Genomic DNA, 22,259 nt, shown 5'->3' with positions numbered 1-22,259 from the left:
TAAATCAGAACATAAGCCTAAATGGTTAGCTACAACTCCCCGGCTTTTGTCTGCTCTGAATGACACTGAACACTCAAAACATGCAAAGCCTCTAAGATTTGAAAGATATTTCAAACATTTATTCGACTAGACTGGTTTATGAATCCACAAATTTGGGCAGAAGGCTGGATGGCAGATTTGGTGGGAGAAAGAAATTTCACTGAGAGAACATTCTTATTTCCAAAAAGTCACAGACCCAGGGATGAAAATTCATTTTAAATCCCAAAGACTGATTCCACCTTCGTTAAAGAAAGAAAACCTTAGTCATTTGGCACTAAGGTATGTAACAGAACTTGAAGGAAAACTAGCTGTGGAAACAATGATTCATGCTTTATCTTTTGTTGAAAAGAGTGAAAATTAAAGTTGTTTACCAGTTACCTTAAAGAATGCTAGCCAAGTAGGGTGCAGGTTCTATGGAAGTTAGGTTTAGAATCACTCCCATTCTTGTCATGAAGGTTAATTTCTGGGCAGTCTGTGGTTTCTTATCACCTGCTAAGTGTTATAACCACAACTTCGAGACTGCACATGTTTGTCATAGGAAACTGCATTGGGTGGGATGTTTGCTGTTCAGAATTTCAAACTGTTCCTTTAACGTTGTACACTGTGTGCCACGTGAGGTGTCATTTTCTCACCAGTGATGTATTTAATTAAATTGCTGTGTCATCTTTCATCTGGTTATATTGTCTGAACCAGAACAAAAGTTGTGGAAACTCAAACTTGTTTAAGTTAGGCAAGAGAATGTGAGACTTCCTCCTGGCAAAGTATTTTATAAGCAAAATTAATAGGTGGTTCTAAGAGATTCATTTAGAAATGCCAGGCAATTTCTCCCTCTGCAGACCCAGAGTTAAAGGAAATCCACCGCATTTACTGAACTTTGCCAGCTGCTGCAAAATGCCTGTGGGAAAATGGCATGTGGTGAGTTGCTCATGTGTGAAAATTGATTTTTGGCCAAATTGGGTTTTGGCAGATTGCTTTGGGGGAATTGGACTGGTTAGAGGAGGTGAAAGTGAAACAAAGTGGCTGGATTTCTGAAATTCAAGAGAGATTTAGGAAGGTGGGCAGACAGGGCTTGACACTGGCTGAAAGTAAAGAATGAAGGACTGTGGGGTCTGGAAGGGTGGTGAGGTCATCACTGATCAGGGGAGAATGGGACTGGAGGTTAACTCAGGCAACCCTTCCAGACACATCGCAGACCTTGCCCTTCTCCACCTCACCCTCCTTTCCTCCTCACCATTATTGTGACCCTCGCAGAGCAACTGCAGGAATCGGAACAGGTCCTGGGTGAATTCATCGTCTGCCATGACCTTCTCTCCTGGGTGGAAGAAGGGGGTAAGGCATGGTCCAGAAGACATCAGATGCGCGAAGACACCAGAAAGTGTGCACACGGCCCATGCACACTGCACACACATGCACAAAAAGCAGGTGCGCAGGGAGCAGCAGCCACCATTTTAAAGACACTATGAGGGCCATGGGAATCCATGACACCGTAAGTCCCAACCTCAGAGTCCAGGACATCAGCAGAAGGAGACTGAGGGGCCCCGAGTCATGAAGCTGGGCCTCAAATGTCTTTATACAGTATCAGTGTCTCCTCGATGTCACCACTTGTGTGACATCCAAGAGTGTCTGTCGACCTAGAAGAGGTTTGGGCTACTGATACCTCCCTCAGCTCCCCTCCAGGACTGCGGAGCGGGGGGGCGGTTAATAGATTATGGGGGTTGAAGTCACTTTCACGCAAAGGCTACGTGCAGGAGAGAAATGAGCAGGAGATGCGGTCGAAAGCCAATTGGCTCAGATGTCTTAAACGCAGCCAATCCAGGAAAAGCAGAGGGGGAGGAGTGTAAATATGGACCAATCAGAACGGGCATCTGAAAGGAGCCAATCACTGTAGACTATAGGGGCGGGACAAGCGAGGGGAAAGCTAGATAGTGAATGTTCGGGCCAACCAGAGCAGGCGCAGAGGAGGCACGCACACCAATCAGAGTGGATGCTTGGGGGCAACCAATCCGGTTGGTGGATGGGAACAGCAGACTCGATCAATCTGGGGTCGCGGGTGCAGAGAGCCGGGTATGTGGGAGTGGGGTTCACCCCACCTCGGGACTGCGAATCTGGGTCTGGAACTCCAACAACATCCAGCCGGAAAAGGATCTTTGCCATCTTCTCTTGCTTCTATTTTACACATGGGGAAACAAGCTTACATAAAGTAAGCGATTTATTCATAGTTCCATGTGTTGTTAGTGGCTAATCTGGGACCCGACTCTTGGTCTCTAGAGCCCTGATCTCAAGATTTTCCGCCGGCATGCTACCTCCCTCCCCTGGATGTCCCAGATCCTCAGCCACCAGGTGGAGGGGGGCGGTTGGGGGTTAGAAGGGAGGGGTGGCAGCAGCATAGCAAGGAATGGGCTCCGGGAATTACCGTTCTGGCGGTTGATGACTGAGGCAGCCAACAGGATGGGAGGAAGAAGCAGAAGAAAAAGAAGGAAAAAGAAAGACAGAAGGAGACAGAGAGACAGGAAAAAAACACACAGTGATATGGTCAGGATTGAAGACATAGAGAGAGAAACAACCCATAGAGATAAAGAGCAAAAAGGAGCAAGGAAGCAAAGAAGAGAACAAGAAGATGGTGAAAGCAGAATGGAAGAAAGAAGAGGGAAGAGAAAGAGAGAATGGACAGGTAGAGATTGAGAGGCAGGAGGCAAGGATCAGGGCAGAAAGGTTAGACACGTCACAACACAGCAAAGAGGAGACTCAATTAACTGGATTAGGGACATTAATGAGAGAACAGCAACCCGGGCTGGAGACTTGGGGCATGTGGAGGGTGGGATCCATGTGGCGATGGGTGAGAGAACACAGAAGGACACCCAAGGGTGGGACCAGGGGGAGGGAGACTCTGGAGGAATGGGAGCAGGGCAGGACTGGGACCACTGCAGGAGGGGGAACCTGAGGATGCTCTTGGGGAGGGAGGGTGTGTAGGCGACAAGGGAGCTCTGGGCAATGTTGGAGGAGGGAGTAGATCCTGAAGGAAGGGGATGCCCCCAGGGAGAGGGAAGCCCAAAAGGGCCTCACCAGTTCCATCCTCATTCACCATGCCCAGCCCCTCTGCCTTGTTCTGTCTCTCGAAGGCATTGAGATCCAGGACACTGAGGGAAAGAAAGGAAAGATGGTGAAGATGCGCTGAGGCCTCTGCCCTCCTCTATTCCAGAGCCTGGCAGCCCTCCCCATGATGGGGGGAGGTGGTAGAGAGAGTAAGCTGAAATCGAGAGGAAGCAGAAACTAAGAGTTGATAGAAGCTATGCAGTAGCAGCTGTGGGGTAAGGTGGGGCAAGGATGAAATACATAAAAGCTGAAATCAGAAGGAAACAGAAACCATCAATTAGCAAAAGCTTCAGAGAGGCAGTGAAAGGCAGTCAACCACAAGAGGAGAGCGAAAGTAGACAGCACTGGAGCCACAGGAACAGGGGTCATCAGAAAGAGCCCCAAGTCCCTGCTGCCTGAGTGCCCCTGAAGTCTCAACTACCTTCCAGCTATCTGGATCCTTAACATAACTCATTCTTAAAGTCTGCGGCATTTTGCCTCCTTTATTGTTCCATGTGACTTCTTATAATAAACTCCCTGTTATCTGAGCTGGCCTGAGTGGGTCTCTGTTCCTGGAACCGAGAGAACAGAACTAGAACTGGAGGTGGTACCAGGACTGGGGACTCAGCTTAATGAAAGATGTGCACTAGGGGGGCTTCCCTGTTGGCTCAGTGGGGTGATCCAGTGGTTAATAATCTGCCTGCCAATGCAGGAGATATGGGTTGGATCCCTGATCCAGGAAGGTCCCACATGCCTTGGGGCAACTAAGTCCGTGTGCCGCAACTACTGAGCCCATGTGCTCCGACTACTGGAGCCCACAGGCCCTAGGGCCCCGTGCTCGGCAACAAGAGAAGCCACCACAGTCAGATGCCCACGCATCGCCACTAGAGAGTAGCCCCTGCTTGTCACAACTAGAGAAACGCTTGTGCAGCAACAAAGACCCAACACAGCCAAAGATAAGTAGATAACATTTTTTTTTTTTAAATAATATGTGCACTAGAGCCCACCTGCAGGTTTGCATCAGTGCCTGGATACTCTGGAAGAAGCCAACTTCCTTCTTGTCCTTCAGGTAATCCAGCATTTTCTGCAGAAGGGTGGGAGGAGTGAGGGACCTGGGAGTCACACAGGAACCTCCCAGCCCTCTTAGCCCTCCCAAGTCCCTTCACTCGTTACCTGCTGCACATCAGCATTGCCTCCGTTTAGGATCGAGATGCCCAGCTTCAGGGTGGAGGACACCATGGCGCCTGTCTCTCCTGGGGGGAACGGGTTGCAGGGAGGCACCGCGGGGGGCAAACAATGGTCTGCTCAATTTGGAATCAGTGCTCTCCGCCCACCAGAAAACAGCCACCCCGGGGGGAATGTCAGAGAACTGGGCAGAGGAGTGTGCAAGGTTGATCAGAGGAGTGTGCAAGGGTGTGTGGGCAGGGGTGATCAGGATTGAAGGAATTAGTGAGAAATTGCAAGACAAGAGGGCAAACCACATGCAGGAGGGGTGGGAGAGTGTGCCTGCTGGGTCCAGAGGGGCTGGGCGGGCTAGGACAGGACGGGTGTACTCGGGGGGAGCCAAATGCACACGGAGGGCACCTTTGCAGGCGCTGATCATCTGCAGCACCATCTCTGCAGCCCCCCGGGTGTGCAGCCGCGCCTGCTGGTACAGGAGACGCTGCTTCTCCATCTCTTTTTCCTGCAGCAGAGCCCGGCCCACATTGCCGAGTGAATCCAGGCCCACCAGCCCAGCCTCTCCCCCTCACAGCCTTGCCCTCACGCTTGCTCGTCCTGATCCAGCCACATCCCCTGGCTCATTCCTTCAACTGTAAGCTCCTCTGTCCCCTGGGATTTAGATCTGTGATTTGTCTCCTGCACTGAGCACAGGACTGGGCCTGGAGTGGTCATAACATGGCCCCACACACCTTCAAGGGGTCAGTGGATAAAATCCCAGGGATCTGTGAACGCGGATGGCGGGGGGAAGGTCTATGTTTGTGTTTCCCAGCCTCTGGCTGAAATGTAGCATTTCCTTCCATTATAGATGAGGTCATAAGTCATGGCAATGGTAGCAGAATCTGTGGTTGTGTCATCCATCAGAATCATAGATGTTTGCATACCACATTATTTTTGAAGACATCTTGAAATGTCACTTAGGTTCATCACCACTTATCAATTACAGTAGCTACTGGATCCACTGTTAGTTCTTGTTATTTGGTAGATTCATAAACAAGTACAGATATTACTGTATCACAAAATTTTAAAATAATATTTTAGTAACTATTTTAATATCTCATTTCTTCTGCTATGAATTCATTTTGTACACTTAGATACATTATTCTGAGGGACTTCGCTGGTGGTCCAGTGGTTAAGAATCCTCCTTGCAATGCAGGGGACATGGGTTCAGTCCTTGGTTAGGGAACTAAGATCCCACATGCTGTGAAGCAACTAAGCGCACAGGCCACAACTGAGCCTGAGCCACAACCAGAGACCCTGGGTGTCGAAACTACTGAGGCCCATGTGCTCTGGGGCCCGAGTGCTTCAACTACTGAGCCACAACTAGAGAGTCCATGCGTTGCAATGAAAGACCCTACATGACCCAACAAAGATCCCTCAAGCCACAACTAACACACAATGCAGCCAAATAAATATTTTCTGAACATAAATACATGATCCTAAGAAAAGATTCGCCAGATGCCAAGGGGACCCTGACACAAAAAAGGTTGAGAAACTCGGGGAAATGCTTGCTGATCACCTTAATGAATGAAAGGATGGGCTCATTGCATTTACTGCTGTCTCACTGTCTGGCCTTTGCTTATGCTGTGCCCCTACCTGGAACACTTTCCTCTTTTTTCTTCAGCTGGCACATTTCTTTTATCCTTCTCTGCGGACATCCCTTCCTCTGAGAAGCCTTCCCTGAAGCCCTTCCCCCCAGGCTGGATCAGGTGTCTAGCCACGGTCCCCATGATCCCCTGAACTTCCCTGGTTTCTCCCACCCTGACCCCACTGCTTGTGCCTCCTTCTTCCTGCCAGGACCATTTTGCCTAGCTCCCCTCATCACCACCATGGATACTCGATGCTCTTATTGTCTGCCTGATGTAGCTGTCTCCCCAGTGGACTGGCTTGGTCACGGCTGTGTACCTAACATCACCCAGCCCAGGGCTGGGCCCACAGCATTGCTCTGTGAACACACGCTGAATGAATGGGGCATGATGGAGTCAGGGTTCCCACCCCTTTCTTCTGGAACTACTTGATCCCACCTACCTCGAAGGAAACCTCAACCTCCTCTTCTACAGCTTCGCCGTTCTCCCCTCCTTCCTCCAGGTGGCAGCTCTGGGGACGGGGCATCAGTTAGAGATGATGGTGAACAGAAAAGATATCCCAGTCCAGTCCCAGCCCTTTCAGTGGACAGGCATTGCAGCTGGGGGGCAGAGGAGGGAAGGGAACCTGCCCCAGATGGGGGCAGGGCCTCACCTTAGCCATGATATCAGCATACGCTATATACAAGTAATCTTCATCCAGTTTGCTGAGGAAGTAAGTGGGGAGACAGTCAGGACCCAATATGGAGGAACTCCATCTTATAAGCGCCTCCAGATTTCCTTTGGAAAGTCAGTCCTCCCCATTCTCAGGCTGTGTGGCGCCAATGGGGTAGGCTCTCCATTGCCAGACTGGGCATGTGATCAAGGCTGAGCCAATTGCTACCTTCTATCTGCTTGACTACAATAATAAGTAAGAGATGGTCATGTGATCCACGCTGGTCCAGTGGAATTCATTCTGGGAGTTTTGCTGAAGCTATTGATAGAAGTGCTCCTTTTCCACTGGGATTGTTGTGATGGTGTGATGGAACCCTGGAGCTTTTGGGGCTATCTTGCCACCTGACAACTGGTTGGCTCACCTGACAACTATGATTAACCACTTCCTTGCGTCTCCTTTATAATACTAATGATAGCAGAAGTAATGGCCAACACCCATTGAGTTTACTCTAGGTTGGTCTCTATTCTAAGTGTTGGTACATAATAACATTAATTCTCATAATAATCCAACTAAGTAGATATAGAATTGACCTTTGAACAATACAGGTTTGAACTGCATGAGTCCACTTATATGTGGGGTCTTTTCCCCTCAATAAATACTACTAAAGTACTACATGATCCATGGTTGGTTGAATCCATGGATGGAGAACCATGGATATGGAGGGCCAACTATAAGGTTATACATGAATTTTTAAATGTGTGAAGGGTTAGTTCCCCTTTGTTGTTGTTCAGCCACTAAGTTGTGTCCGATTCTTAACAGACCCCATGGACTGCAGCACACCAGGTTTCCCTGTCCTTCACTATCTCCTGGAGTTTGCTCAAATTCACGTCCATTGAGTCGGTGATGCTGTTTAGCCATCTCATCCTTTGCCGCCCCCTTCTCCTTTTGTCTTCAATCTTTCCCATATCATGGTCTTTTCCAATGAGTCGGCTCTTCACATCAAGTGGTCAGAGTACTGGAGCTTCAGCTTCAGCATCAGTGCCCCTAACCCCTGCATTGTTCAAGGGTCAACTATATGACTAGTCCCATTATACAGATGAGGAAGCTGAGGCACAAATAATTTTCTTGGCCAATGTCACAAAGTCTATACTGGAATTCAAACCTGAAGAGTCTAACTCCAGAGTCACTGCTCTCCCAGAGAATAGAAAACAGAACACTTGGCTTTCCAGTCTCCCTCACAGCTGGTGGTAGCCTGATGTCAGAATTCTAGCCAATGGGCCATGTGCCTAAGCCCACCATGAAGAGTGTTCCTTGGCTAAAAAGATTTGGGTTTTCCTTAGAGGAAAGCCTTTCTCCTTTCTGTCTGACATGTAGTCATGATGTCTGGAGGTTCAGCATCCATTTTGTAGCTATGAGGCAACAGCTTAGAATGGCAGGGCAGAAATCCCGATTGAGCCTGGGTCTCTGTCAGTGTCACTATGCCACTGCCCAGCCCAGGACTCTCTATCTCCTGACTTGGTGAGAAAAACAAATCTCTGTGCCTCATTTCCTCATCCAGACACACAAAGTTGATAATAATATCTATCTCCTAGTGTGAAGATGAAGTGAGAGGATCTCACTGTCACGTGTTTTAACATGATGCCTGACACATGAAAAGCATTTGATAAATACTGCCTGTTGTTACCGTTGGCAGCAGTGCCCTTATTACTGCTATTTATTCCCAAGACTGCCATTGGCTCATACGAAGCTTTTGTCTGAATTAGAAGTGCCCTGTTCCTCACTGACATCTGTTGGAAATGCATCACAATATATTGACCTCACCCATATAATATACTGCAATATACTGATTTTATGTGAACAAGACATTTTCTTCTAGAATAAGCCTCAATTGATATTGCGTGTGACGTGAACCCTTCAGAAGAGATGTCCCTGTGAAGTGCCCAGTCTGCACAGTGGTACAAGGCGACTCTGCTTGTTCTAGTTAAATGACATTAAAGGATCAGCTGTGGGTGTCCCCCCTTCCCAGGACACACAGGTTCTCTCTTGAGGAGCAAGGATTGGGGTGGGGAGAGGTAGTGGGTCCCTCTTGGGGACCCAGGAAGGGTCTCACCTCTTTTCAGTCAGGGCGGTGCGGCTGAAGTGCAGGACCAGCTGATGCAGGGGGTCTGGCTTCTTCTCCTCCACTTCCTCTTCCTCCTCCTCCTGCTCCCCAGCTTTCTGGAGGGAGGAGTGGGGCTTTGGGTAGGGGCTTCCAGAGTCCCCACCTGTCTCCCATTAAGCCCTGCTAGACTGTTTTTATTCTCTTCTTCCACATCCTGCACCCTCCCCTGGTTCTGCCCAAGCCAGGGGCCCCTGCTCCCATAGCGCTCAGTGTGAAGGGTGACCCCTGGAGGTGGGCCCCAGCCCTACCCATCTGCCCCCACACTCCCAGGCAGGCCCCAGCTCACTGAAAGGTCATCTATCATGCGGTCCTCAAAACTGTGGTCTTCCGTCAGGATCCACGCCGCCTTGTAGCTCTCCAGAAACATATTACAGGCCCGGTGCCTTCGCAGGGGAAGATTCGAGGCGTCAGCAAGATTTCCCCATGCACGTCCCTAGCCCGCCTCCCCTAACCATTTCGCAAGACCCCACTGGGTGCGCACCCCATCCTCTCTCCTCCTCACCCACCCATTCTCCAAGGAGGCTTAGGCTCCCTTCCCCCATTGGAGGCGGGGTGTCTTACGTGGGCAGGTTGTACAGGGGGGTCATGCGGAAACAGGCGACTACTGCCCTCCGGCGCTGCTTTGACAAGAGCTTGTGCCACACGGCCTTCTTGGACTTGTAAGGATGCTCGATCTGATGGCGGGATTATGTGTCATGGCTCCAGATTCTGCCCCTGGTCTGATTCCCACTTCCAGCTCTGAGTGAAAATGCCCATCTGTGCCCAGTCCAAATTCAGGACGATTCACAGGGCCGAAGGAACACCCTGGCTCCGCCAACAGAGTCAAAGTTCTGACCTATTCTCGGCTTGCAGACCAATTAGTTCCCTCATAGGCCCCGCCCCAATCGCAAGACCCGCCCAAGGTCTTGCCCACAGAGTCAAGGCGTCTCCACCGGGCCTGACTCTCAGACCCAAAGTTCTGCCCCGGCGCTGTCCCTAGGCCCAACATTGCGCACCATGTCTGATTCCCATATCAAAGCCTCCATTCTAAGTCTCGTTGTAAAATTCAAGGCCCGTCACCTACAGGATTCAAGACCCGCCCCTTGCCCCGCCCAGAGGCCCGCGGTTCACCCGCAGGCCCCGCCCACAGGCTCAAGGCCCGCCCCAGGCCCCGCCCAGAGACCAAGTTTTGACCACTCAGCAGTAAGACACCTGCTCCAAATGGTAGAGCACGGCGGACACTTCCTGGACTCTGCGCACGATTTTCTCCGGATCGTCAGCGTCCTCCTCGCGGCCCGGGAGGCCCCGGTACAGGGCCATCTGCCAGCGCAGAGAAGGGGAGCCTTCGACCTGAGAGGAGGAAGATCGTCCGGCATGAGGCCTCTCCCCTGCGCGCTCCCTCCTCCCTCAGCCGGGCTTCTCGGAGGGCCCCGCCCCCGCCCCACGATTCAATGCCATGATGATTCACTGAGGGATTGAGTATGAGTTAAGGTCCTTCTTTCGATGCCTGGCACCGATGTAAGGGCTCAAAAGCTGGCTGTGGCTGTTGCTATTATCCTGACGCGCCCCTTTCAGTTGCAGACTGAGGCGGCAGAGGCGTACCTTTCCCTGAAGGTGAAGGTTGTTTTGCAGATATTCCCGGACCTCCTCATCTGTGTCTTTCTGGAGAGACAAGCCAGGCTGGGTCACTCCGGAGGGCCCAGCATCCTCCTCGTCCTACAACCCTCTTCCCTCTAGCCCCACCACCTCAAGATCCAAGAGAGGATTCAAGAGAAATGAAAAGGATCCAGAGGTCAGGAATGGTCAGAGAGGAGTCCGAATGGCCACTGAAGGCACCTTGAAGAATCAGGATTAGAGGGGCCTCGTTGGGGTATGAGAGGAGGTAGGAGTTGACATGAAGATATCCTTAAAGATCAGAAAAGGAGGTCAGAAGAGGGTCAGAGTGGGGCTGGGAGTAAGTGGGAGATGGGCAGGGAGTTTTTGAAAATCAGAGTTAGGTGAGGGGGATTATAAGAGACAGCAAGGTCATCAGAGGTCAAGAGGGTCCAGCAAATCACTTGTCACCGGTGGGGTTCACACAGACACTAAAGGAAGGATCAGTAGGGTGGGGGTTCTTTAGGATCCCAGGAGAGGGGGCGCTCAAGAACCAAGTTAAGGGGTCAGAAGGGCCCAGGAGGGCTCTTTGGGATTTCAGCAGGCCTCAACAGGTCCAGCAGACCTCTACAGGTCCTAGGAAAAGCTTGAGGTCCTGAGGGAAGGAGGCTTTAGGGTTCTGGGAAAGGAAATGCTTGTGATATCGGTGGAGAATCAGTGGTCTTCAGGGTCCTGGGGATTAGTAGATCCTCAGGGTGCTTAGCAGGGTCCTGGGGGAGGTTCTAAGGGTCTTGGGGCAGGATCCTGGGAGGACTTCTTGGGTCCCTGAGGCTGAAAGGATCTAGGGGGGAGTTCCCATATAATGGATAAAAGGGGCCCCAGGAGCCTCTTTGGGGTCCCAGAGGGCTTAGAAGGGGTCTCAGTCTCTCTCTGAGCCTAGGGAAGAAGTCATTAGGATCCTGGAGGCTACTTAGGGTCACAGGGTGCTCACTGGGCCCCTAAGAGTCTTTGGGGCTCAGTTGGGTGTTAACAGACTCCAACGGGAGAGATCCACAGGGTCCTGAGGAAAAGAGAGAGTGAGGTGGAGAGCCCAGTGGGAATCCAGAGGTTCAAAGGAGGGCCAGTGGGATCATGAGGGGCTCTGTGGGTCCCAAGGGACTTGGGCAGGTCCTGGCAGAGGACTTGGAGGAGTCTCAAGGGGGCTTAAGGTGTCTCAGGTGGGATTCTCAGGATTCTGGCCGAGGTGGGATTGGTGTTCAGTGGGGTTCCTGAAGGTTTGATGTGGTCTTTGGGTCCTAGGGGGATCTTAGTGGCCTTCCTGGGTTCTAGGGGGGTCCCAGTTAGGGTCCTTAGGATCCAGAGGTCTGACAACATCCCGAGTGGGGCCCTCAGCATCCTGTAGGAAGGTTCAGGGCATTCTAGAGGGCCCAGTGAGCCCTCAGGGTCCTGGAGAAGGACTCAGGAGGGTCCTAGAGAAGGCCTCTGGGGGATCACGGGGGTTTAGTAGGGGTGCTGAGTGGGGTGCTGAGTGGGGCTCAGTAGGGTGCTGAGTTGGACCCTGGCAGTTCCCAGAAAGGGGCTGAGCAGGCACCAGGGCATAGCGGGTCTTGGCCAGTGTGATGAGCTCCTGGTCAGTGGGGGCACACATGTTCAGGCCGATAGGCAGCATCTTCTTGAGCGTGGCCACAATCAGCGACGTCTGCACGGAGTACCGGTCACCCCGGCGCTTCTTCTTGGTGCGTTCCTGGTCCGAGCCACCAGACTGTGGGAACACGGGGCTCAGTGCCAGTTTAAGTCCCAGCCTGGCCTCTGCCCCAGTCCCAACCTGCCACCACTGTCCACCCTCCAGCCCCTCACCTGAATGTTAGGCAGACCCTCCCTGATCCCAGAGCCTGCCTCAGTTTGCACCCCAGACCTTGCTGATCTTTCATTTCAGACCCTGAGCCCTGACCCCAGAGTCTCACGGACCAAAGCTTCTATCCCAGATTCCCAGCTTCTATCCCAAATCCTTCCAGATTTCCCCCAATTCCAGGCTTCCACAACCTCTGGATTCTTCTCCCAGAATCCCCTCAGAACTTTCACTAGGACACCCCTCCTGCCCCTACAATACACCTACAACCCCCACCTCAGAGCCCCAGACAGAGTTCCTGAAAATGAAATGAAGATGCAGAACAGGGAAGAGTCCCAAGAGACAAGGGAAGTGGAAAGAAAGAGATCGAGAGAGGGACTGAGAGACTAAGATGAACAAGGAGACAGGAAGACAGAAGATACAAGAGAGAAGACAGGTCCAGAAAGATCTGGAAGCAGAAACACGGGGCACAGAGTCCCAGAGCCGTGTTCTGGAGCCTCGGGTGCAGACCCACGGCCAGGGCCACCCCAGTCATGCCAATGAAAAGCCCCAGTGGCAAGCTTCAGCCAGAGCCACATCCACGCCGGCTCGTGATACAGAGTGTGACCCGTGTGCCAGCACATGCGGCGTCTCACTGGGTCCTCACAGAGCTCTGGGGCCGGGGGCCACCGACCATACGCCTTCAAAGGCTCAAAAGGGTAAGACACTTGACCAACATCACACTGCCAAGAAGCAGGATTCTAACCTGAGTCACTCTAATTCCCAAGTCCAGGCCTTAAACCCAACCATGCACGTGCCTTTTGCACCCCCATTCCCATTCCCTGGAACCTCAGTCCATGATGCTTTGAAGCTTTGGGGAAAGCTGAGAGGAGAGTTTTGTGTTTTTTTTTTTTAATAAAAGTTAAAAAAAACTACCAACAGTTGAGGGTCGGGAAGGGAACGGTTAGTGGGAGGAGGCGCGGAGCAAGAGAAAGAGGATGGGGCTGAAAGCCAAGGCTGAGAGGCAAGGAACAGGGGAAGGGTTTTCTGGAGGCAAAGCAGAGGCTGGGGTTGGGGGCGGGTGGGTAGAGGGTTTTAGCCAAGAGCCATGCAGAAGGTCCCAGACGTGGGGCTGACCTGTACATCTCCCGCCTGCTGCATCAGGGTGCAGACAGAGACAAGAAGTGTTACCTCAGTCCCTCCAAGAACCCCAGGGCCCCTCCAAGTCTGCCCTACCCCAGGTCCCCTGCCCCACCCTGACGTGTATCCCCCAGCCGGGGAATTCCAGACCTTGCTGAGGGTGGTGGGTTTGTCCTTTTGACCTTGCCCTTTAGAGGGCAGTTCAGGGAAGGCTAAGGGGAGAGGGAAGGAGGTGGGGATGTGGAATAAAGGAATAGGAGGAAAGAAGTGGGAGAGGTTGAGAGGAGGAAATTGGGGTAGAAGAAGGAGGTGGGGAGGATGGAGCAAGATGAGGTGCTGGGTGATGGGGAGGAGAAAGCAGGTAGGGAGGAGGGCGGAGATGGAGAAAGAAGAGGGAAATGGGGGAGGAAGGAAAAAACCAGGAGGAAGGGGATGGAGCTGAGAGAAGGGGGAGGTGGGGCGGAAGAGGGATGGGGAAGGAGCTGCTGTGAGGGCTTCAGGGAATGTGACCCGGAAGAGAAGGGCGGGCAGGATGAGGAGGAGTCAGCTAGGAAGCCCGAGGCAGTTCCCCCTTCCCTCCCGGCTAAGTCCTCCTCCCAGAGCAAAGTACCCACCTTGGCCATTTTGCTCTTGTTGTCGGCCGTCAGAAATGACATGTTGTTGATCTCATTCTGGACCACAAAGTTCTGCTCCTCGCGCTTAAAGTTCTGGTAGGGGAGGCGGTGTTGGGGATCAGACAGGGTGGGGGAGGGCCTCTTTGGGAAGCAGCTGCTCGGGTTCCAGAGAGGAGGGGCGGGCGGGTGGGTGGGGACTTACGTGGGACTTGGACCAGTAGATGAAGATCTCGCCCACCATCCTGAACAGCTCCTCCGCGCTGGGGTTGGGCTCGGTCAGCCAGTGTGCCCTGGGCAGGCAGAGGAAGGGGCTGGTGAGGGATGAGGGCAGGGACCCCCAGGGAAGGGGGCAGCAGGGAGACATCTCAGGGGAGGGCACCCAGAGACTCCAACGGGAGAGTGAGAGCTTTCTAGGGTAATCTGGCCATTCAGATGATTTAAAAATTATAAATGACAATTTCTGAAAATTTTGTCTCTAACCTTTTTTATTGAAGTATGACATATGTATAAAGTGTCCAGTGAACACATTTGGTTTGGGTAACCACCACCCAAGTCAAGAAATAGAACATTTCTAGGGACTTGCCTGGTGGTCCAGTGGCTAAGACTCCATGCTCCCAATGCAGAAAGCCTGGGTTCAATCCCTGGTCAGGGAACTAGACCCCATATGCCACAATTAAAGATCCTGCATGCCACAACTATGACCAGCACACCCAAATAAATAAATAATTTTTTTTTAAAAAGAACATTTCCAGTCCCCAGAAGTAACCTTGTGCCCCCATCCTCTTCTTGAAAGATATCCTTATCCTGGCTTCCAGACCATGAATTATCTTTGTTCTTGAACGTTACATAAAAAGATGATATGATATGTACTCTATTTAAAATTTTCTGGTTTCTTTCATTCAACCTGATGTTTGTGAGATTCATGCTACAACAATCTGTTCAATTTCATACTGTGTTGAATATACCTCGCTTTACTCGTCCAGACTTTTCGACCCAGCACGCCTACTCCTAGGAATCTATCCTGCAGCAATACCCATTCATGTGCACAAAGATGAGCACGCAAGGATACATAGAGCATGCATGCTACCACGCGCTTCTGCTCCCGGGACAGACATAGCTAATCAATCCATGAGCCCTTTCTTACAAAGCCCTGGTACAACCTTCACATCTTTTCCAACCAAGATGGAACTTGGAGTTGAAACTTGTTCAAGCCCTGGATCTGGCTGCACCTAAGACTTCATACTACTTTAAATGGCACCTCTGATTTCAGGGAGATGTTTTAGCAATTGATTGATATCTGAGCTTGCCCTTTACAAAGACTCATGTTTCTGGGGCAAATTAGGCTGGCGAGGTCTGGATGGAGACCAGTGATGGAGGAAGGAAATACGGCTCCTTCTGGCTAACACTGCAACCTTCACAGGGCCTCAGATTCAGGAGGTTTAAAGGAGCAGAAGGGGAGCAAACAAAGGCTGGCTTCTATTGGTCCATAAGCAACAGGGGCTGGGGGTCCAGGAGGTGGGGTGGGATGAAGTGGGAATTGCAAGTATATAGCAAGTCGGAGGCCAGAGGTCAGAAGGAGTCCAGGGAAGCCAGAGGCCAGGCTGGGGGTGTGTGGGGGACAGCTGGGGACATGCTAACCTGTTGTTGTCCACGTAGCGGATGAGCAGCGGGTAGAGGGCGTACAGATCCCGGCAGAGCACAGAGAACTCATCCCGCACCAGGAGCTCGCCCTCCTCGGCCTCTGCTTTAGCCTCCAGGCGCAGCTGCTCCTCCTCGGCCACCACCTTTCCCGCCCGTTTGCGCAGCCGCCCGATGGTGGGGATGAAGTGAGAGTGCAGGAGCTCCGGCCGGGCCCGGCTCACGATGGGCTGGGCAAACACTGCAGGAGCAGACAGGGCGCATGGGCTGCTGGCCGGCTGCTGACTCCAGCACCTCATCTATGACCTCTGATCCCACCCCTGACCTCTGTTCCCATCCCTGACTTCCAACCTGTACCTCTGACCTAGAAACTAACATTGAACCCAGCCTGACCCTCATGTCTGACCCCAGTATCGGCTTACGATCCCATGCCTGACCTGACTGTGACCTCTGACATAGCTCCTGAATCTTCATCCCACCCACCATAACCTTTGACCTGAAACTGTGACCCTCTAGCCTGACACAGGTCCTTAACCTCTGACCCCAACAAGTGAATCCTAACCTGATACCCTATCCTAGCCCATGACATCTCACTCCAGTCTTTAACCTCTGACCTGGTCTCTACCCAGCTGGAGCTCACCACATGATTTCTGACCAACACCTCTGGCTTCTTACCTTCTCTGGCCTCTGACCCCAGGTCTGATCTCTAGCTTGGCCCTGATCCCAAACTCAACCCCTGACATGGAACTTATGAACCAGGAATCCCATTTCTTGACCTTGGACTCAGAACCCTAAATGTCCATATCAAGGACCCCCATGTTTGACCTGGTTCTCTGACCCTTTGCATAAGGAACTCAGCCTCCTGACTCAGCTCCTAACCCTTTCCAAGACTCCAGAAATTCCAAATCCAGCCTGGAAGATTCCTAGGAGCCATGCATCTATCTCAAACTCTATGACCCTGAGATTCAGGCTCCTGGGAATGATCTCTGGCCTTGTGATCCCGAGAAAACCGAGATCTGACTCCTTCCCATTCCCAGAAAACCACAGACCCTGAGATCTCTCTGAGATCCAGGGACCCGAGTCCCAGGACACTGGCCCCAGTTTTTTGGACCTGCACGCTCGCCAGACCCACCAGCCAGCCGCTTCATCCAAGTGGCCTCATCAATGCCCAGGTTGTTGACGATGATTCGCAGGATGTTCCCCAGCAGCGAGTTGAGGTGGTCGGAGGTGACAGCTGTGCAGGGTGGAGGGGCCCCGGCAGGTAGGGCAGGTGGGGGTGCCTCGGGCCCGCGCTCCCACCAGCGGGGCAGGTAACTGCACAGCATGGGCAGCGTGATCTCGATGACGTGCGGCATCTCCGTGTAGCGGGCGCCCGACTCAGCCAGCCCCCCGATGTCGGCCATGAGCCGCTCCAGCACTGGGATGTCGGGACACATCTCCTCCACACTGTTGGGGAGCCCCAGGACTGGGGTACAGGGTGGGGGTCAGGGCATGCCAACTCCTCATGGCCCAACCTCAGTGTCCATACTACAAACTGGTGTCCCCATAAACTCTGGGTTCCCCAATCTGAAGCACCCGCAAGCCGGGGAATCCTCAACACCTCAGGGCCCAGACTGGACCCCACTACCTTCACAGTGGGTCTCCTTGGACCCCGTGTGGGCGGAAGACAACCCTTGCCAGCCGCCCCAGCCCTACCCCACTTACTGGCCCGCTCCCGGGGAGACTTGGTGGTGTACACTGAGCAGGCGTTGTATTCATTCAGCTGCGGCTCCAGGAACGCCACTGGCATGGCTGCTGCCAGGCGGGCCAGGCACTCTCCCAGGGCTGGCCGCAATCTGGAAGAGAAGGCTGTACTTAGCGTCCAAGCCCCCTCTGCCCAGTCCTGGATCCCAGTCCCGTCCTCCACAGACATGCCTCTCCCAGAACCCTTAGGAGCAGAGCTGCCATTCTCCAGTGGCCACCGATGTAGCCATTTCCCTGGGTTTCCTGAATGTCCTCTTGCTCCATCGGTGATCTGGGCTCAGGAGAGCCCATTTGGGCACTGCCAGCCGCCCTCTCCAGTTTCCCCCAGCATGCCTGGCTGCCGCGGGCCACCAGAGTTACTGCGTGCCCCCTGCCAGTGGAGAATAACCTAGCATCCTTGTGCCAAGGGCCTGTGACCACCTTCACTGGCCTTCCTCTGAGCGCCCTCACGTGGCCACACTGAAGAACTGCAGTTGCCACCGTGCGCATGTCTTCTGAAGACAAACGATCTCCCAGCTTTTCACTCACTCCCATCTTCTCCTGAGCCCTCACGTCCCTGAGCCCCGATAGTCCCCACCTCAGCTCCAAACTATCTCTCTCCTTACTTTTCCACGTAAGGGTTCCTGGTGGTCCCCAGAGAGTAGATACTGCACAGTGTTCGGTAGCAAGAGACCTGGACGTCATCCACTGAGGGGGGGAGGAAGGGTGGGGTTAGGGTTAGTCCAGTCCCCCCCAACCCCCTCCCTGGTCTCCAAATGACAGAGGAAGAGCAGGGGCCGTAGAACCAGCCTGCAATTTACTAGTTTTGGCCTCAGTTTCCCTCTCTGTAAAATGTGGATAAATATAGTATTTTCCTTACAGAGTTGCTGTGAAGATTAAACAATACTCGGAAAATATTATTAATTATAATACTTAATTAATATAATTATAATTAATACTCGGAAAGCAATTGGGACAGGGCGCACAGCAGACATTCAATAAAGGCTAATTGCTCTTTCCTTGGAGAAGGGTCATGGATCTCTTTGATGATAATGCTGGACACTGTCTCCAGAATATGCAAACAGACGTCCAATCCTGACTTCAATCTCGGTTATCCACACACGCCCCAGGAGGCCAGGTTAAGAACCTCATCAACTTCCTAAATGTCATGAGGGGGCAGGGGAACTGCTCTAGATTGAAAAGAGGCCACAGAGACACGACAACCAAATGCAGTGAGAGAAACCTCGCTGGATTCTGAGTTAGAACACAAATCAGAGACATTTTGAGGGTAATGGGGAAATCTAACCATGGTCAGGTTAAGAGTGATACTGAAGTTGTGGTTATAGGAGGAAAGGTTCTGCAGCATCTAGGTGTTGCAGGCTGGCTATTTAGGGATGAGGTGGCACCGTGTGTGCAGCTCATATTCAAGAGCTCAACGAAAAGTCTGGAGATACCTTCATCATAAGTGGCGGTGGTTTAGTTGCTAAGTCGTGTCCAGCGCTTTTTCAACCCCATGGACTGTAGCCCACCAGGCTCCTCTGCCCCTGGGATTCTTCAGGCAAGAATACTGGAGTGGGTTGCCATTTCCTTCTCCAGGGGATCTTCCCAACCCAGGAATCGAACCCACGTCTCCTACACTGGCAGGCAGATTCTTTACCGCCGAGCCACCTGGGAAGCTACACTCAAAGTGAAAGGTAAAACAAAGGGACAGCTAAGCCCGAGCACCTCACCTAGAGATAAGCCCGTGTGCTGCAATGAAGACGCAGTGTGCATGTGTGTGCTAAGCTGTTTCAGTCGTGTCTGACTCCTTGTGACCCTACGGACTGCAGCCTGCCGCGCTCCTCTGTCCATGGGACCCTTCAGGCAAGAATACTGGAGTGGGTTGCCATGCCCTCCTCCAGGGGATCTTCCCCACCCAGAGAACGAACCCGCATCTCTTATGTCTCCTGCATTGGCAAGTGGGTCCTTTACCACTAGCGCCACCTGGGAAGCCAATACAGCCAAAAGTAAATAAATAAGTAAATGTTTTTTAAAAGAAATATACATGTAACTTGCTTAAGCTACAGTGAAGGAGGGTCTTTTGTTAGATCTGTGGGATGAATATTCTGATTAACTCATTTTGTTCCCTACCAATTTACTGAACCGAATGCACGCTTTGCTTACAGCAATGAAACCTCTCAATAAACGTAACACTGAAACACTCGCAGACTCTACCAGGCACACTGGGATGGATGGTGTTGGTGGAACTGACACCCCCCAGCCCCACCCCGGCCCCTGGGATCAGCAGCCCTTACGGATAACATCGTCTCCGAACTGATGCTGGGCGATGTGCTGGAAGAGGGTGGTGAGGACCGGCAGCAGGGCCACAGTGGTGTAGGTGAGGTTCTGGCCCACGCCCTTCACCTGCGTGCGCGCCTGCGACACCTTGCCGAGCCGCAGGTTCTCCACCATCTTCTCAATGTCCTCCGAGGCACTCTCAAAGAAGGAACGGAGGCCAGCCTTCACGATCTCAGGGCCAGACTTCATCACGGTCCTAGGAGGGAAGTGGGGGCATTCTGCAATCTGAGATTCGAGACTGCAGAGAGTGCAGGAGAACAGGGGCTGGGGGCGGCGGGGGGCGGGGGTAGAATGGGAGTGGGCACTGTGACCCATGGCCCCACCTGGCATCCAGGGAGCGTGCCAAGATGTGAAGACAGTTGACCACAGCTGGGGCATCCGTGCCTGGGGGAGCAAGGTGGGCCTGGGTGAAGGAAGGGTTATGACGAAAGCACCTCCCTCTTCACCCACCTCAACTCATCTCTCTCCACCCACCCCGCCCCCACTCCATAGGCCCCTGTCCTTTCCTCATCCTGTGACCCCCTGCCGGTCCCTCCCGCACCCCAGCCCTGACCTCTGGGCCATCACTGTCTGGTGAGGAGTCTGGGAACTCCAAGGTGGCAGAACCCAGGACTCTCCCAGTCACTGTCCCATCCTCAGGACTACCCACTCCATGTCCAAGTGCAGAGGAAGAACAGTGAAGGTTGTTCAGATTAAGGCGTGAACCTGGGCCATATCTCTTCAGGGTGAGGTTGTGAAGAGGCGAAGAGAGGGAAGATTGGGGAGAAGGGCTTGGGGAGCAGACCTACTCACCAAAGAGAGAGACTCGGTGACGGACAAGAGCCGCAAGCTTGCAGAAGAGGCTGAAGAAAGAGAAAGGAACAGGACGGGGGAAACGGGGAGAGAGGACAAGCAGGGGACACAATTAGAGGAGGAGAGACAGGGAAGACAGGGAGGGAGGGACAGAGCCAGGAGGAGAAAGGATGATGGGGGAGAAAATGAAGGAGACAGAGGGATGGGGAGGGGCAGAGAGATGAACCAGCTAGAGCGTCGCAAGCAGTAACCGGGATGCTGGGGGTGGGGAGGCTGATCTGCCTTTCTGATAGGATGACCGGTTCATCCCAGTCTGCCTGAAAGTCCCGTATCCTGGGGGACAGTTTGTCACCATATCCCTTCAATCACCTCTGCAGGTAGACTGATCAGTGCCCAGCACCCAGGACAGAGCCTTGAAAGTCCAAGGCTGGGAGAAAAGGACCCAGGATTACAATGCCATGAGGTCAGGGGTCTGAGTCAGAAGTCCCGGGGGAGGGGGTGCACCTGGTGATCATTTCCTTCTCCTTGTTGGAGGCGTGGCCACCGCTGCCCAGCACTTTGGCTGGGGTGGACAGGAAATAGAGGCAGTGGTTGGTGAAGTACTGCTTGATCAAAGGGAGCAGGATCTGGGGGCATGGGGAAGAGATAAAAGGGACTGGGTGGAGGGCGAGGAAAGCCCACCAGTCCCCAGCCTCCTTCAGCTTCTGTGGCCACCTCTCACCTTAGCAAAAAATTTAATCTCCTGTTCGTGAGGGGACTTTTCCACTCGTCCACTGCTGACCACGGCCTCTGGTGGGGGAAGGCAAATAGGGGTCATGGTGGCTTCAAGTCTAGGGAACTCAGGGTTTTCTGATGGGGCAGACTGACAGTATGACAGGAGATAAGCTCCTGGTATGAAGTCACTGCTGTCGGCTTTGAGGTAAACCTCTCTTTCCTGTTTTCATCTGATCCCAACTCCTTGATCAATCCCTTCCTGATGCTGAAAATGGAGAGAAAGACAAACTGGAATGGGGTAAGGCCATTCCCCCTCCTCACCTGGCACTGAATAAATATGGAATGAATGAATGAAAAAAGAAGTCAGTGTAGACAGGAAGAAAAGAATTTGTGATAGGTGAGGGGGAGGGAATTTTAAAAGCTAAATTTAGCCTTTTTTTGGCTGCAGTGCATGGCAGGTGGCATCGTAGTTCCCTGACCAGGATTAAACTTAAACACTGGAAGCATGGAGTCTTAACCACTAGACTGCCAGGGAAGTCCCCTAGATTTAACTTTAAAGTAGAAATCCGTTTCAATCATCATCATCATAGTGATAATAATAATTCATATTATTAAAATACTACTACTAAAATAATAATAAAATAACGCTTAATTACTAAACACTTGCTATGTCTCTGACACTGTGAGAAAAGTCCTTGTAAAATCTCCTCCCAACATGGGAGGCCTGGCTGGTCCTTTGACCCCATTTTACAGATGAGGAAATTGAGGTGCAACAGCTTACTTCAGGTCACTTAGCAAATAAGGGACAGAACCACTGCTGGTTACAGTGAACAGAATCCCCATTTCACAGATGAGGAAAGTGAGGTTCGGGAAGAAAGGGAATTTCCAGGAGGGTGTGCAGCACAGGGATCCCACTCGCATGGGATTTGGGGTGAGATGTGTGAGTGAATCCTGCTGGGCCTTTCACTTAGCTGAAGGGAATTTGGGGGTCCCGGGGTGGCTCTCTGGGGGAAGCTGGGATTACAGGGGCCCCACTTGTGAGTCTGAGTGACATATAAGAGGCATCTGCAAGACATCTCAACAGCCTCAGCCTTCAAACTAGGCCCAGAATCTCCCAGTTCTAATTCTCTTTTGCTCCTGACCCCCCACAGGCAGTCAGAGGGAGCCTGTGAAC

General features: G+C 52.4%; 1 protein-coding gene across 5 annotated transcripts in view; it reads right to left on the bottom strand.

Annotated features, from left to right (window-relative positions):
• The window catches only part of RYR1 (ryanodine receptor 1), a 125,687-nt gene that overhangs the window by 41,063 nt on the left and 62,365 nt on the right, over positions 1-22,259 (bottom strand). The window contains exons 59-84 of one of the 5 annotated variants that reach the window (XM_060398056.1): positions 21,093-21,160; positions 20,876-20,997; positions 20,372-20,421; positions 19,903-19,963; positions 19,537-19,775; positions 17,869-17,950; positions 17,225-17,355; positions 16,653-16,985; positions 15,521-15,761; positions 14,085-14,172; positions 13,883-13,975; positions 13,266-13,283; positions 11,892-12,062; positions 10,310-10,369; positions 9,920-10,057; positions 9,290-9,402; positions 9,015-9,111; positions 8,678-8,784; positions 6,568-6,619; positions 6,358-6,426; positions 4,696-4,795; positions 4,285-4,364; positions 4,119-4,195; positions 3,103-3,176; positions 2,453-2,470; positions 1,271-1,351 (exon numbers count right to left, since the gene is read on the bottom strand). In XM_060398056.1, the coding sequence (XP_060254039.1) occupies positions 1,271-1,351; positions 2,453-2,470; positions 3,103-3,176; positions 4,119-4,195; positions 4,285-4,364; positions 4,696-4,795; positions 6,358-6,426; positions 6,568-6,619; positions 8,678-8,784; positions 9,015-9,111; positions 9,290-9,402; positions 9,920-10,057; positions 10,310-10,369; positions 11,892-12,062; positions 13,266-13,283; positions 13,883-13,975; positions 14,085-14,172; positions 15,521-15,761; positions 16,653-16,985; positions 17,225-17,355; positions 17,869-17,950; positions 19,537-19,775; positions 19,903-19,963; positions 20,372-20,421; positions 20,876-20,997; positions 21,093-21,160 (2,763 nt within the window). The remainder of the gene's footprint in view (positions 1-1,270; positions 1,352-2,452; positions 2,471-3,102; positions 3,177-4,118; positions 4,196-4,284; positions 4,365-4,695; positions 4,796-6,357; positions 6,427-6,567; positions 6,620-8,677; positions 8,785-9,014; positions 9,112-9,289; positions 9,403-9,919; positions 10,058-10,309; positions 10,370-11,891; positions 12,063-13,265; positions 13,284-13,882; positions 13,976-14,084; positions 14,173-15,520; positions 15,762-16,652; positions 16,986-17,224; positions 17,356-17,868; positions 17,951-19,536; positions 19,776-19,902; positions 19,964-20,371; positions 20,422-20,875; positions 20,998-21,092; positions 21,161-22,259) is intronic. The other 4 variants (XM_027978246.3, XM_060398057.1, XM_042230932.2 and 1 more) reach the window with 4 other exon arrangements.

This window comes from Ovis aries, chromosome 14 (assembly GCF_016772045.2).
Source record: "Ovis aries strain OAR_USU_Benz2616 breed Rambouillet chromosome 14, ARS-UI_Ramb_v3.0, whole genome shotgun sequence".
NCBI classification, from domain to species: Eukaryota; Metazoa; Chordata; class Mammalia; order Artiodactyla; family Bovidae; genus Ovis; species Ovis aries.
Note: the sequence above shows the minus strand (reverse complement) of the source record. Positions and strands in the feature narration are given on the sequence as shown.